At 46.2% G+C, this 13,371-nt stretch overlaps 2 protein-coding genes across 2 annotated transcripts in view; one reads left to right on the top strand and one right to left on the bottom strand.

The window, feature by feature from the left end:
• The window catches only part of UBA5 (ubiquitin-like modifier activating enzyme 5), a 17,824-nt gene extending 17,666 nt beyond the window's left edge, over positions 1 to 158 (bottom strand). Inside the window, exon 1 of the mRNA XM_006902546.1 lies at positions 1 to 158. Within this exon, the coding sequence (XP_006902608.1) occupies positions 1 to 158 (158 nt within the window).
• Positions 159 to 2,580: 2,422 nt separating this feature from the next.
• ACAD11 (acyl-CoA dehydrogenase family, member 11) overlaps positions 2,581 to 13,371 on the top strand; it is a 97,523-nt gene continuing 86,732 nt past the window's right edge. The window contains exons 1-2 of the mRNA XM_006902550.1: positions 2,581 to 2,738; positions 12,325 to 12,424. Of these exons, the coding sequence (XP_006902612.1) occupies positions 2,581 to 2,738; positions 12,325 to 12,424 (258 nt within the window). The remainder of the gene's footprint in view (positions 2,739 to 12,324; positions 12,425 to 13,371) is intronic.

Raw genomic sequence — 13,371 nt, 5'->3', positions numbered from 1 at the left:
TAGGGATTGGAATCCACCACCTCGGAGCTCATCTTCTCGACGCGGACGCGGCCGCCCCCTCCGTCGCCATGGCCTGCAGCCCTCCGGCCTCTCTCCTCGGCCAGCTCCAGCTCCAGCTCCCGCACGCGCTGCTGCAGCCGCTCCACAGACCCGGCCATGGCTGGGACCGCCGCCGCCCCCTGCCCTGGCCGCCGCCGCCGCCGCCCCACTGCTCAGCTGGCCGGGCCGCGAGGGAAGAGAAGGAGGCACCTGCCGGCGCCCTCAGCCACAGCCCGAGAGATGCCGCCAGCGCCTCACAGACAGACACGTCTCCTTCTCCGCAGGCACGCCCACGAGCCCGCTTCCGGCGCGCATCCGGAAGTGCCCCCGCAGAAATTCCCGCAGAGCTGCTTCCGGCGGGTCCGGCAGCGCTTCCACTCCGGACCGCCAGCAGAGTTGCTTCCGGCGGAGTAGGTCCGGCAGCTCTCTCACTCCGGAACGCTCGCTGTGCCGCTTCCGGCGTTCCGCTCAGGTTTCCACTCCGGAACGCCCACAGTGCCGCTTCCGAGGCGCCGCCGTCCCCACTCACCTCGCGGGAGAGGTCCGTCCGGTTTTTGCTCCCTTTTGTGCCGCCCTGTGACCTCTGTCTCCATAAAGCCAAGGTCATGTATTAAGGGCTGATGGCCCTCAGCATGCACTGTATTTGGTGAGAAGCCTTTAGGCTTCAAGTTATGCCGGTGCATTAAATGCAGGTAGGTGTGAGAGAGCCCTTGTTCTTACTAAGCGGGGACTGTACTTTCATTAAAACTGAGGACTTTCAATTTGGAGTTTAGTCAAAAAGCTGAACATAGGAATTCCCTATGACCCAGTTATTCCACTGCTTGGAATGTACCCTGAGAAAGTGAGAACTGAGCCACAAACCGCGATTTGTACACCAACGTTCGTAGCAGCGTTATTCACAATCACAGGAACATGGACACTGCCCAGATGTCTAACCAGAATCTAAGCAAGCACACAGGAGCAATGATTTAGAAAATCCCTTTCTAACTTTGGAGGGACTGGAGAACATTATGTTGTGTGAACTAACTCAGTCCTATAAGGACAAATACTGTATGAGACCTTTATTGTAGAAATAGCTAGTAAAACGTGTATGAGGATCCAAGGGGAAGAAGGTAGGAGCAGAGAGGTGAGGATGTGCAGAGGGGTTATCACGGGTCTTACAATTTGGTGGGTGGAGGGAGGGTAAAGAAAATGGGAAAGATCCGGTGGGGATCTGGAAAGACGGGGAAATGGTGGGCATAGTTCAATATTGATTTTGTAAAACATGAGAATGATGGTATGAAACAAAATGAAGGATGGTGTGAACTACAGTGTATGTGAGCTTTGTAAGTAAACCAATATAAAATAATAATCATTAAAAAAATACAAACTAGGCCTTCAACTCTGATGTGAACTGAGAATTTTAATTCCTCATACAGCCTCCATTTCTTGGCCAAACCCAAGTAACTGGGCTAAGGAGGGCATTGCTTAGCAACACGCCATAGGGTGTTTGATTGGTTGAGGCACTAGACCGGCTCTTCCCTCCCCTATTCCCCTCCCCCCTGCCAGCGACTCCCCCGCTTATTTCCCAGCCCTTCACCACCACTACCCCATCACCCCTGCCAGCAGACTCCACCCTCCCTTTCCTCCTCCATCCACCCTCCCTCCATTTTTCCATACCTTTTTTACTCCTTGTGCTGAACAGGAGGCTGGAATTATTATTATGAGGAATGTGGCACCAGGATTGGGGGAAGACTCATCAACAACCTGCATTATGCAGATGATACAACCTTGCTCACAGACACTTATGAGAAACTAAAGCCTTTGCTGCAGTAAGTAAAGGACTCCAGACCTCAATGTAGATTGCAGCTCAATATCAAGAAAACAAAGATTCTCACCACCAGGCCAATAAGCAGTATCATGATAGATGGAGAAAGGATTGACATTATTATTTCATCTTGCTTGACTCCACAGTTAACATCTTTGGCACTAGCAGTCAGGAAATCAAAAGATTTTTTTTTTTTTTTGGGAAAAATCTGTTGTCAGGGACCTCTTTGGATTGCTAAAGATCAACTATGTCAGTCTAGAGACTAAGGTGCTGCTGATGCATGCTGTGATATTCTCAGTTCTGGGATTCCCATTCTTCTCAGAGTCAGCCACAGTTTGTTATGATCCACCCAGTCAAACGCCTTTGCATAATCAATGAAACACAGATAGACATTCCTCTGGTATTCCCTGCTTTCAGCTAAGATCCATCTAACATCAGCTACAACATCCCTAGTACCACGACCCTTTCTAAACCCAGCCTGGACTTCTGGCAGTTCTCTGCTGAGGTGTGTCGAAAAACAGAGAGACTGGCTCAGGATAGGGCGGGGTTCAGGGCAATTGTTCTTAGGGTCGCTGAGTCCCAGTGGACTCTGCTGCACACCCCCACCCTCCACCCCGCCCAGTTCCCGCCCCGGCCCCGCCCCGGGTCCCGCCCCGCTGGCTAGTTCCCGCTCCGTCCCCTGTCCCCCACACTCGGCAGAGTTCCTGGTCACCTAGACCCTCGGACCCCGCACCATGCGGCCCTCGGCGGTGGCTGCCTCCCGCAGGCCCGAGATGGGCGAGGTGCTGCCCCAGCACAGGTTCGACCTCGCGGCCCTGGAGGACTACCTGCACCGGCACCTGCCAGGCTTCGCTGCCCAGCCGGGGTCCGAGTTCTCCGTGGCCCAGTACAGGTATCCACGCCACTTCCTTCTAATCTGCGCAAGAGCTGCTCGAGCAGGGACCAAGCTGGACCCACTGCCGAGTTGAAACTGACTCGTAGCAGGCACTTCAGCGGGTTTGCAGATGATGTAAATCGCCCGGGGGCCTTTGGTGGATTGGAACCGCTGGCGGTTAGGTTGACATCACAGCACCCCACCAGAGCTCCTGAATGCAATGATAGAAACGTGTTAAGTCAAGATTCCTCCAAGTGAAGAGCCTTGATCAAGTCAGGCATTTGAGGCTGGAAGACAGAGGCCTTCTCTCTTTTTATGCTGAAGTCATTAAGCCTTTTTTTCTAGACAGCAAACCCAAACCACTGCCCCCAAGTCTGTTCTGACGTTCAGTGACCCTGTAGGACAGAGAGGACTTTCTCTAGGGGGCACGGAGTGTGTAAATCTCTAAGGAGCACTGGTGGCCTCGTGGTAAGGAGCTGTTCCCCACACTGTTCTGATTCTAACTTCCCCTCCCAGGCCCGCTCGAGGCCTCAGCTCTTTGGCTTGGATTTTGTTTTGAAAGTGAAGGAGTCTCGGAGCTAGATGCAACAATCCTGAGTACAACTCCTCACCTTGAATCTGATTCTGCTGATAGTTTAGAAAATAAAGGAAAATTAACTGTATTCTGAAAAACAATTTCACTAACAGGAGCCTCTGACTTCTGTCACGGAGAACTTTATCACTTACCACGTATTATGTAAATCTGTTACATAAGGCCTTTGACAACTGTTTTTTAATCAGTGATACCTGCCCCCAGTGATTAGCCAAGAAGTAATGCGGGTGAAAGGTCGTACACAGTGCAATAACATTGCATAGTGGTGACGTGTGATTACTAGCATTTATATGCCTTGATTAGAGATTTCAGTGAAAATAAGAATAAACAAGAGGAGGAATTCGTTTTGGGTGTAGAATTAAGTCACCATGATGGAACTTCGTCTCACGGTCTTTGCGCGTTTTGCTAGGAAAAGCTGTTCTTATGGAGGGGCATGATGCTTGGGAAGGAGGAGGAATGATGAAGCAGATGAAAATCCTCAACCAGGTGGATTGACACAGTGACTGCAGCAACAGGCTTGAGGATGTCGGAGATTGTGAGGATGTACAGGACAGGATGGCATTCAGATATGCAGTTTATGGGGTTGCTGTGAGTCATGGCATGACTCTGCTGCTGTGAGGTAGATCCTGGCTGAAAGTAAAGAACACCAGAAGAATGTCAATTGGTGCTTTATTGACTGTGTAAAGGCATTTGACTGTGTGGATCATAAGAAGTTGTGGCTGACATTGAGAACATCATGGGGGATGGAGAAAAGATTGAAACTGTCAACAGTTTCATCTTACTTGGATCCACAGTTAACACCCTTGTTACCAGCAGTCCATAAAGCACAATAGATATTCTTAAGATATTCTTTACTTTCAGCCAGGATCCATCTGACATTCAGCAATGACATCCCTGAGGCCACAGCCTGTTCTAAATCCTGCTTGAACTTCTGGTAGTTCCCTATCTATGTACTGTTCTAGCCATTTTTGAATGATCTTCAGCAGTATCTTGTTTGCCTGTGGTATTAATGATACTGTTCCCTAGTTTCCACATTCTGTTGGATCATCTTTCTTAGGAATCAGAACAAATGTGAACCTCTTCCAATCTATTGGCCGGACAGCTGTCCTCCAGATTTCCTGACATACACAAGTAAAGCATATCTAGGACTGCACCTGTTAATGGAAACAAGTCAATTACTATCCTGCTGATTGCTGGGACCTTATTTTTTGCCAGTGCCTTCAGTGCAGCTTCCACTTCCTCCTTCATTACTGTTAGCTCTTGCTCTTATGATACGTCCTGAATTTTTTCAGTGTCAGTCAGTGCTTTTTGGTACAGTGAATCTATGTATTCCCTCCATCATCTTTTGATACTTCCTGACTCATTCAGTATATTGCTCATAACATCTTTCAATATTGAAACTCGAGGCTTAAAGTTGGTTTTTAGTTCTCTCAGCTTGAGAAATGCAGAGTGAGTTTTTCCCTTTTTATTCTCCAATTTCTGCGGTCTGCACATTCCATTATAATACTTTGCTTTGTCTTCTTGAGCTGCCCTTTAAAATCTCTGTTCGCTCTTTTAGTTTGTATATTTTCTCTTTGTTTTGGCTTCTCAAAACTCTAGTACAATTTTCAGAGTCTCTCCTGGCATCCATGGCAGTTTTTTTTCTTTCTCCTCTGTAGATGATATCCTTGGTATCATCTCACAGCTCATTTGATCTTTGCTCATGGGTGTTAAGTGCTTCAGACCTATTAAGATTATTTTGAAATTCAAATGGAAAAGATTTAAGATCATATTTTAGTTCTTGTGGACTTACTTTCATTTTCTTTGGCCTCAATTTTAACTCCCACATTAGTAATTGATAGTCTGATCCACACCATTAATAAAGATAATAAGGATGACAGAAGAAGAATTGATGCCTTTGAGCTGTGGTTTGGAGAAGCACACTGAACATCCCATGGACTGCTGAAGTACAAATATGTCTTACAGAGGGTGCAGCCAGTATGCTCTTTGGAGGCAAAGATTATGACGCTTTGCCTCACATACTTTGAGGACATTGCTAGGAGGGGCTATTCCTTGGAGAGGAACATGATGCTTGGAAAGGCAGAGGGCTGGCAAAGGAAAAGACCTCTGACCAGGTGGATTGACACAGTGTCTGCCGTAATGGGCTCTAGTGTGCCAGGAAGTGTGAGGACGGCACAGGAAAGGACAGAGTTGAGATCTGTTGTTCATAAGGTGGCTATGGGTCATACTCAACTCACTAGCACCTAACAACAACAAATCAGTGATGAGCTCTGGCGGCCTGGGAGGTATGGAGTCTCTGTCAACACAAAGCCACAGAGTTTGGATCCACCATCTGCTCCACAGGAGAAAGATGAACATTCACCTCCTGTACGATTCACAGACTCTGGAATCACGCTGGAGGGTTAACTGTGAGTTCGGACTCAATGACAAGGGCAATAACAGTGTATTAGTAAGAGAACATAAAATTGGTATATTCCATTTTAGGGAAATGAAATGAACTGCATTATAAAATACTTAGTAAATGCACGTGGTGAAAGTTTTACAAAATATCACATTTTTTTTCACACTAAAGAAGCTAAGTTAGCTTAATTGTTTCTACTGAGAAAAAAATTCATCAACCTCAACTTAAATCTTAAAAAGCCTCCTTTTTAAGTCTTAAATGAAAAGGTAGCATAAAGGAAAATTTTTTAATCACAGAAGAAGGACAGTAGGTTACAATATATTTAGCTGGGTCTTTATTCTCAAACATGTTATATTTGTAAACGTTTCCTTCAGTTCTTTGGCAGAGTCTTAAGTAAATTTGTTACAATTGAGCTGCCAAACAGTATCTACATCCACACATAAGGTCGCTAAAGAATACAATCTTCCCCAAGTCATTGTACTCTGAGGGGTCTTGAGCCTTTTGTGGTGAAAATGACCATTCTGTTGTGAAGTTTGTGATTATTAAAGTTAGGAATATGCATTAAGCAATTTCAACTTTGGGGAAAAGGTACTGTATTTTATCTTTTATGGAATCATATATACCTACGTGAGTAATATTTTACTTCCCTGGATTTGTAAACCAGTTCTTATGTAAGAATGAAAGCTTGCATTTCTTTGAATTGTGGTTTTGGCGCTGAGGATTGACTAGGCCAGACCATGAATGGTCAAAAGAGAAAGCACGTTTGTCTTGGAAGTTGTCCAGAATGCTCTTAGAAGCAGGGATGGTGAGACCTTGTCTCACGCACTCTGGGTGTGTTGTCAGGAGGGTCCAGACACTGGAGAATACAGCATGCTGGGTAAGATAGGGGGTCAGAAAAGAAGAGGAAGGCCCTCAGAAGCTGGACTGGCACAGTGGTTCTAGCAGTGGGCTTGAGCAGGGCATCGAGTGTGAGGACAGTGTGGTACTGGACCACGTCTGCTTCTGTCCACGGGTCCCCAGGAGTCAGCTAACTCAACAGCATACAACAACCACAAACACTACTACTTATTGGCTGCTGTAGTGCATTCTTACTCAGACATGTCCACATTGTTTCAGAGGGAGAATCTATTTGAAAGAACTTCATACACTTTGTTCCTCTTCCTGCAAGATCCAAATTTGTCAAAGTGGTGTGGTGTGTGTGGTGTGCATGGTGTGATTACCTACAAGCCGTCTCTGGCCCTCAGGACTTCTTTTGAAAGGAGCACTTTTTTATTTGCTTTGTCATTTGCTTGTTTTTTCCTAACACTTCTGTTATGGGGAGTTGCCTGTTAACCCATATTTGGCAGCCGATTAAAACACACTTGGAAGCAGGAGTGGCATCCACTTTCAAAATAGCTTGTCTCTGGAAACCCTGTGACCTTGGAGAAAGGATGAAATTTATACAAGTATTCAGGTCTTTCATTCATAGGATCGCTATGAGTTGTCCAGGACTCGATGGCACTTAACAACAACAACAGCAAGAGAACTCAGTTGGCCTAGTGGACAGAAAGTAGTGCTACCAAGCCAAAGGTGGTTGATTTTAATCTGTGGCCCTCAGACCTGGTTTTAATTGTTTTTGGTCAAACATTCTTCAAGTGGAATAGCACTGGTCTGTCCATTTGCTGTGCAGAGGTAACTCGTGGGTGCTGTGATGCTGAGCATGATTTGGCACTATTTGGTTTTTGTTTTGTTTTGTTTCCAAAATTTGTAAAATCTTCTCTTAAGTTATCTAAATGCCAATCAATGACTAACAAAGGTCTACTCACATCCTTAAGCTTATTTCTGAAGGCTGGAGAGTTTAACTTGTCCAGTGAAAATGCTTTATTCTTCTACGTCACCAACACCCTCTTGCTGCAGGTATGGCTCTAGAGCCACCTTGGGCTACGGCTCTTTATCTGCTTTCTGCTCTGGGGCAGAGAGAGGTTGTGCTATTCTTACTCTCTCTTGTCCTTTCAGAGAGATGCTCATGGTCCTATGCCTCCATGTCCAGTTCTTTGTTTTTCAGACACAGGGATAATATTGGCTGAAAGCCGAGAATATGAGAAAGATGTTTACTCCTCTATATTGATTATGCAAAGATTATTTTACAGTATGGATCATGATAAAGTAATAACATTAAGAATGAGAACCCCAGAACACTGAATTATCCTTATACATAGACCAAAGAACAGTTGTCTGAACAGAACAAAGGAACATTGTATGATTTAAGATCAGTAAAGATGTGTGTCAGGGTTGTATCCTCTGTACAATGCTTGTTAATTCTGTATGCTGAGTGAATAATTCCAGAAGCCAGACTGCAAAAGGAGAAGTTGCAGCGTGAGAGTGGCTTAGTCTGAATTGTACCTGCTTCATAAAGGGGAACTGTCCCAGTCGTCCATAGCAGGACTGGCAGCTCCTTCCTAAACAGTATGCCTCTGGAAGCTCTATGAACTTTTACTAAATGACGATAGTTACAGAAAAGCTTCAGGCCTTCTGTTCAGATGGTCACTATCAGTTGTGCTTGGCTTGGTGGCAGTCAACAACAACAGTAACATACAAATAACTAAATGGTCAGACATGCCACCTCACATATTCCTGCACCTATTTCTAGCAATCCATTGTTTGTTGCAAATTGACTCGCAGATTTTACTGACATTTGTGGAGTTTATTAGGGGGATAGGATGAGGAGTGGAGGAGGCAAAGAATATCTCCAATACAAGTCCAGTAGACCAAAGCCTGATTAACAGCCAGTCACAATTCCTTAGTGAATTCATTAGTGAATGTCCAGGTTCAGTTCAGCAGCACAACTACAGAAGCCTCTGATTTCCTCAATCATCCAGCAAACTTTATCTCAAAGCAGTTATAAGTCAGCTTTCCCTCCAGTTATCCAGCAGGTAAAACATTTAACTGGCCTTTATCCTAGAACAATTATAAGTCAGCTCTTCCTTCAGTCATCCAGTAAGTGTCACTGTCAGTTCACCAGCAGCTTAACAGCGACACCCTGATGGGGTAAGCACGACACCACTCCAGGGGAGGACCAGAGAGTCCATCCAGCTCAATTTTATTGGGGTCTGCAGCGCACTTACATACAATCATGTAAACAGGAAGACAGGATAGGGTGGGCTTGCAGATGTGAGACATGCAGATTGGTTAGGAGAACTTCGGCCTTATGCAGACCAATCCCACCTCAACAGACGTGGCAGCTGTCTTCCCAGGTGGCAAGCTTTCTCAAGCTGTTAAAGCCAAACACAGGGGAGCTTTCTCTACTATTAAAGGCCGCTGGGAGGCTTGCACTTATCTGGAGCTTAGGTGCTCTTTCCTGCCCAGAAGCCCTCCCTTCCTTCCCAACATTCCGCAACAAGTAAGCAGAACCTTACATTGTGCTTGGTTCTTCTGGTTTATCTCAGAGCATTGTCACAGTGCCGTCTCTCACTGTGTCTTCACGATCTCTCCACCACCACCATCACTGTTTTTCAGTGTGGAAAGCACTCTCTTATATTATCCCCACAGCTATTGATGATTTGCAAGACCATGTGTCCTCAGTTAAGGTAGCTGGAGATGATGCCCCTAATGGGGGCTAATACAAGGGCTAGAAAAGCCATTTTTCAGGGGTTCTGACACCCCATGGACTATGTGAAGATGAATATGGCATCAAGATTGGAGGAAGACTCATCAACAAATGGCTTTATGGAAATGACAACCTTCTTCGCAGAAAGTAAAGTAGATGTGCTGTACTAATATAGATTAAGGACTGCAGCCTTCAAAATGGGTCACATCTCAACATTAAAAAAAAAATTCTTCATAAATGGGCCAGTAGGCAGCATCATGTTACAGTGGTTGAAGTTGCCAACGACTTCCGTTTACTTGACCATTAGGTGTCCAGGGATATAAATGGTAAAGCAAGGAGGCTGTCCATTTTCTACCTCAGTTGCTTATGAATTCAAGACACTAGATTGTGTGGCCTTTTGGTTCCCAGCACAGCGCAGCTTAGACCACAGCACAGAGTTCCCTGAATCACAAGAGTCATCCTTGCTTTGGGGATGTGACAATTTCTGAGCATAACGTAGATTCCAGAATGGGTTAAAAAGTGTCCTCCCAGCTTCTGCCAAAGTACATCCATCTGCAACTTTTTAATTTTTTAACTTTTCTGTGTGCTTTTCCACTTTTTTGCTTTCTTTGCTCAGTGTTTGGAGAAACGATCTCACATGATGTTAGTGTACTCATTTGATCTTCATTGGCATCTATTTTGCTCTCTAGATCACCTCTTGATTTGGGAGTGGGATGAATTATGTTAGCTTGCCCCCTGCCCTCACCTCCTCCTACTGCCAAGAACTCTGATCACAATCGTCGTAGCTCATTTTTGTTATTTTTATGGTTGAAGTTCCCCCCATAAATCACTCAGATAATATTACTTGTAAGCATGTCAAATCTTTTTGTCATTTCTTCCTAGTACTTCTTATGCCAAGGATTGATCCTTCTGTTTGCTTAATGTGGGGCCTTGCCTCCATGCTGTTGGATTCTTCAAGAGTTGAGTGGTTCTTAATTATCTGTTGTAAATAAGGTACTGTTGTTGTTTACTGCTGAGTCAGAGCCAGTTCATAGCTGAACCTCCAGGAGGTTACAGAGGCAGTTTAATTACACAAGAGATAGACCACCTTTTTCCTGTAGAGCAGCTGCTAGACTCGAATCATATGCTTTTAGGATTGCAGTGTGGCTTCTTAGCAGTATCCCATCAGAGTTCCCTAAGTAAGGCTCCAGATTGATAATATTGGAAACTGGAGTGTATTCGTGTAGTCCCTGTGCAAATGTATGTCCCCTAGTAGGGAGAGCTGGTACCTGACACCTGTGAGATGCCTGGGTCTGCTGTGCTGCCCTGGTCCAGATGCTTTTGAGACCTCTCTGTGTGACAGCTCCCCTGTGGAGAGCCGTGGTCCTTCAGGTGTGAAAACTTCCCTGTGGAGGGTTGTGCTTGGTAGGAGATGTGGTCACATCTGATGTGAGTATTCATCCATGGAGAGCTGTGGTCGCAACTAGTGTGAAAACTCATCTATGGAGAGCTGTGGTCGCATCTGGTGTGAGAACTCATTTGTGGCGCTGAGCTCAGTGGAAGACATGGTCACATCTAGTGCAAGAACTCATCAGTGGAGCTGAGCTCAGTGGAAGATGTGGTCACATCTGGTGTGAGAACTGTGCTTGGTAGGAGCTGCGGTCACTTCTGGTGTGAGAACCCCCCTGTGGAAAGCTGTGGTCACTTTTGGTGCGAGAACTCTCCTGTGGAGAGAGTGTTCACATCTGGTGTGAGAACACCCCTGTGGAGAGCTGTGCTTGGTGGGAGGTGTGGTCACAGCTGGTGTGAGGACCCCCCTGTGGAAAGCTGTGTTTGGTGGGAGCTGTGGTCACATCTGGTTCGAGAACCCCCCTGTGGAGAGCTGTGGTCACTGAGCGCTGGGCGTTGGTCACACACTCAGGGCAGATAGTGGAGTGTTCACCCAGCCCTCTCTGCATCCATCCTCTACCTGTTTGCTGGTCACCAGCCTGTCTCCTGCCTGTTTTTGTTGCCTGGGAGGCTGTAGCCTTTTTTTGAGGGGTGTTTCCAGTAATACACATATATTTTAGAGGAGGGGACCCTCTCTTCTGCTTGTCATTCACTGACAGTCTGTTGTCACCATTATTATTGTGGTGTCTAGGATTTATTGTTCAAAATGGCCTTTTTAGCCATTGACTTTGACTTTGCCACATGAATGTATGGGATCATGCAAATAGGGTTTAGGGTTCCCAGAAGAAGATTGGCTAATCTTGCTATTAAATTGAGTGTATTCAGCAACAGAAATTCACCCCTAGCAAAGAAGCAGGAGAGAATGCAGCATGCGTCCCTTGGGGCCAGAGATTCCTGCACCGCTGTGAGGGGCCTGCAGGAGCAGCGGCAGCAACCAGAGCAGAGAGCCAGAGACCCAGCGTGAGACAGAGCTGACCTGGGACTGCTGTCCCACGGAACCAAAACGGGGCCCTTGCTCAAGCTTGCTGGAGGACTGCTGGGGAAATGCCAGAATTGGCAGGAACAGAGCTTTGTCCTGCTAATTATGTAATCCTGACCTAAAGCTGTGAGGTGAAGAGCCATGAGCGCACTTTCAAAGCTGTGCTGATTGAGAGATTGTGCCCTGTGGCCAGCCTGGACTGAATCCTGTTAAGGTCCCTGGCAAACCTCATGAAAGCAAGTATGGTTCTTTGTGATCAGCGAAGCGATTGCAGTGAATCCCAGACCTCGTAGGGCAGGCAGGAAGGAGAATTAGTCTAAATAGGTGTGAGAATGTGGGGGACATGTCTGCCCTTATGGGAATTGGTTTTGTGCTGTGGATGCTGTTGATGGGACAGTCCCCCCTGTGGAGCTATCAGAGGTCAGGCTTGGCCGTCTCCTCGCCGTCCTTGCTATTTTTACAGTTACCGTCAGAAATGCCTGCTGTGGGCTGCAGCCCTTGTCATCTTCCATCCCTGACATGGCTTGTTTTCATGTCATGTTCCTTCTGACTTACAGCAGAGCTTGAGGAAGATGGAAAAAGTGTGTTTGTAATTGACTCTTCTCTGCTCTTACCTAGATTAGGACAGTCCAATCCCACCTTTCATCTGAAGAAGGGCACCCGGGCCTATGTGCTCAGGAAGAAGCCACCAGGCGCACTGCTCCCGAAGGCGCACAAGGTATGGCAGACGCGGCCCTGAACGTGCTGGTGTTACATGTAGTAATTGTCTTTAAAAGGGATTCCTTTCATGACCACAAACAGAAAATGCATTATCCTCTTAACAAGGTTAGTATTTCTCTTGATTTGTAAAATTTCACTTTTCATTTTTAGAAAGTATTTGGAGGTGAAATCTCCGGCCAGTGCTTTGTGGGTTTAAGACTGTCCTGTATAGTTGACCGGTAGTGTGACCATTCAGAGGGAATTTGCAGGCCTGCTCATTGATGCTGTTTTTCACTTTGTTGCTGTTGTTGTAATATGTCACTGAGTCACCTGCAATTCATTGTGCCCCTATGTACAGTAGCTCTGAATGCTGGTCTATCCTGAGCCAATCTCACTGTCTCAGACACACCTAACCCCATTACTCCGTTTACTGTGTCATTCCATCTCATCTGGGGTCTTCCCCTCCTGCGCTGTCCCTCCATCCTTCCAAGCATGACGTCCTTCTCCAAGGACTGGTCCCTCCTGGCAACATGCCCAAAGTATGTGAGACAGAGCTTCAAAATCCTAGCCTCCAAGGTGCAGCTTGGTTCACTTTCTCCAAGACAGACCTATTTGTTCTTTTGGTGGCCCATGGTATGTTCAAGACTCTCCTCTAGCACCAAAACTCAATGCCATCAATTCTTCTTCTGTCATTTCCCCCCCGCCATTGTCCAGCTTTCTGATGCATAGCAAGTAATTGTGAAGACCATGGCCTGGATCAGCCACACCTTAGTCTCTAGACTGACATCGTTGCTCTTTAACACTCTTGAGAGGTCCCTGACAGCAGATTTCCCCCATGCAATATAGTCTTTTCATTTTCTGACTGCTGCTGCCGAAGAGTTGATTGTGGAGATGAGTAAGCTCAAATTGTTAACAACCTCAATCTCTTCTCCAACCATCATGATGCTGCCACTTGGTCCAGTGGTG

Source organism: Elephantulus edwardii, unplaced genomic scaffold, assembly GCF_000299155.1.
Source record: "Elephantulus edwardii isolate Elephantulus edwardi_28Jun2011 unplaced genomic scaffold, EleEdw1.0 scaffold00427, whole genome shotgun sequence".
NCBI lineage: Eukaryota > Metazoa > Chordata > Mammalia > Macroscelidea > Macroscelididae > Elephantulus > Elephantulus edwardii.
Note: the sequence above shows the minus strand (reverse complement) of the source record. Positions and strands in the feature narration are given on the sequence as shown.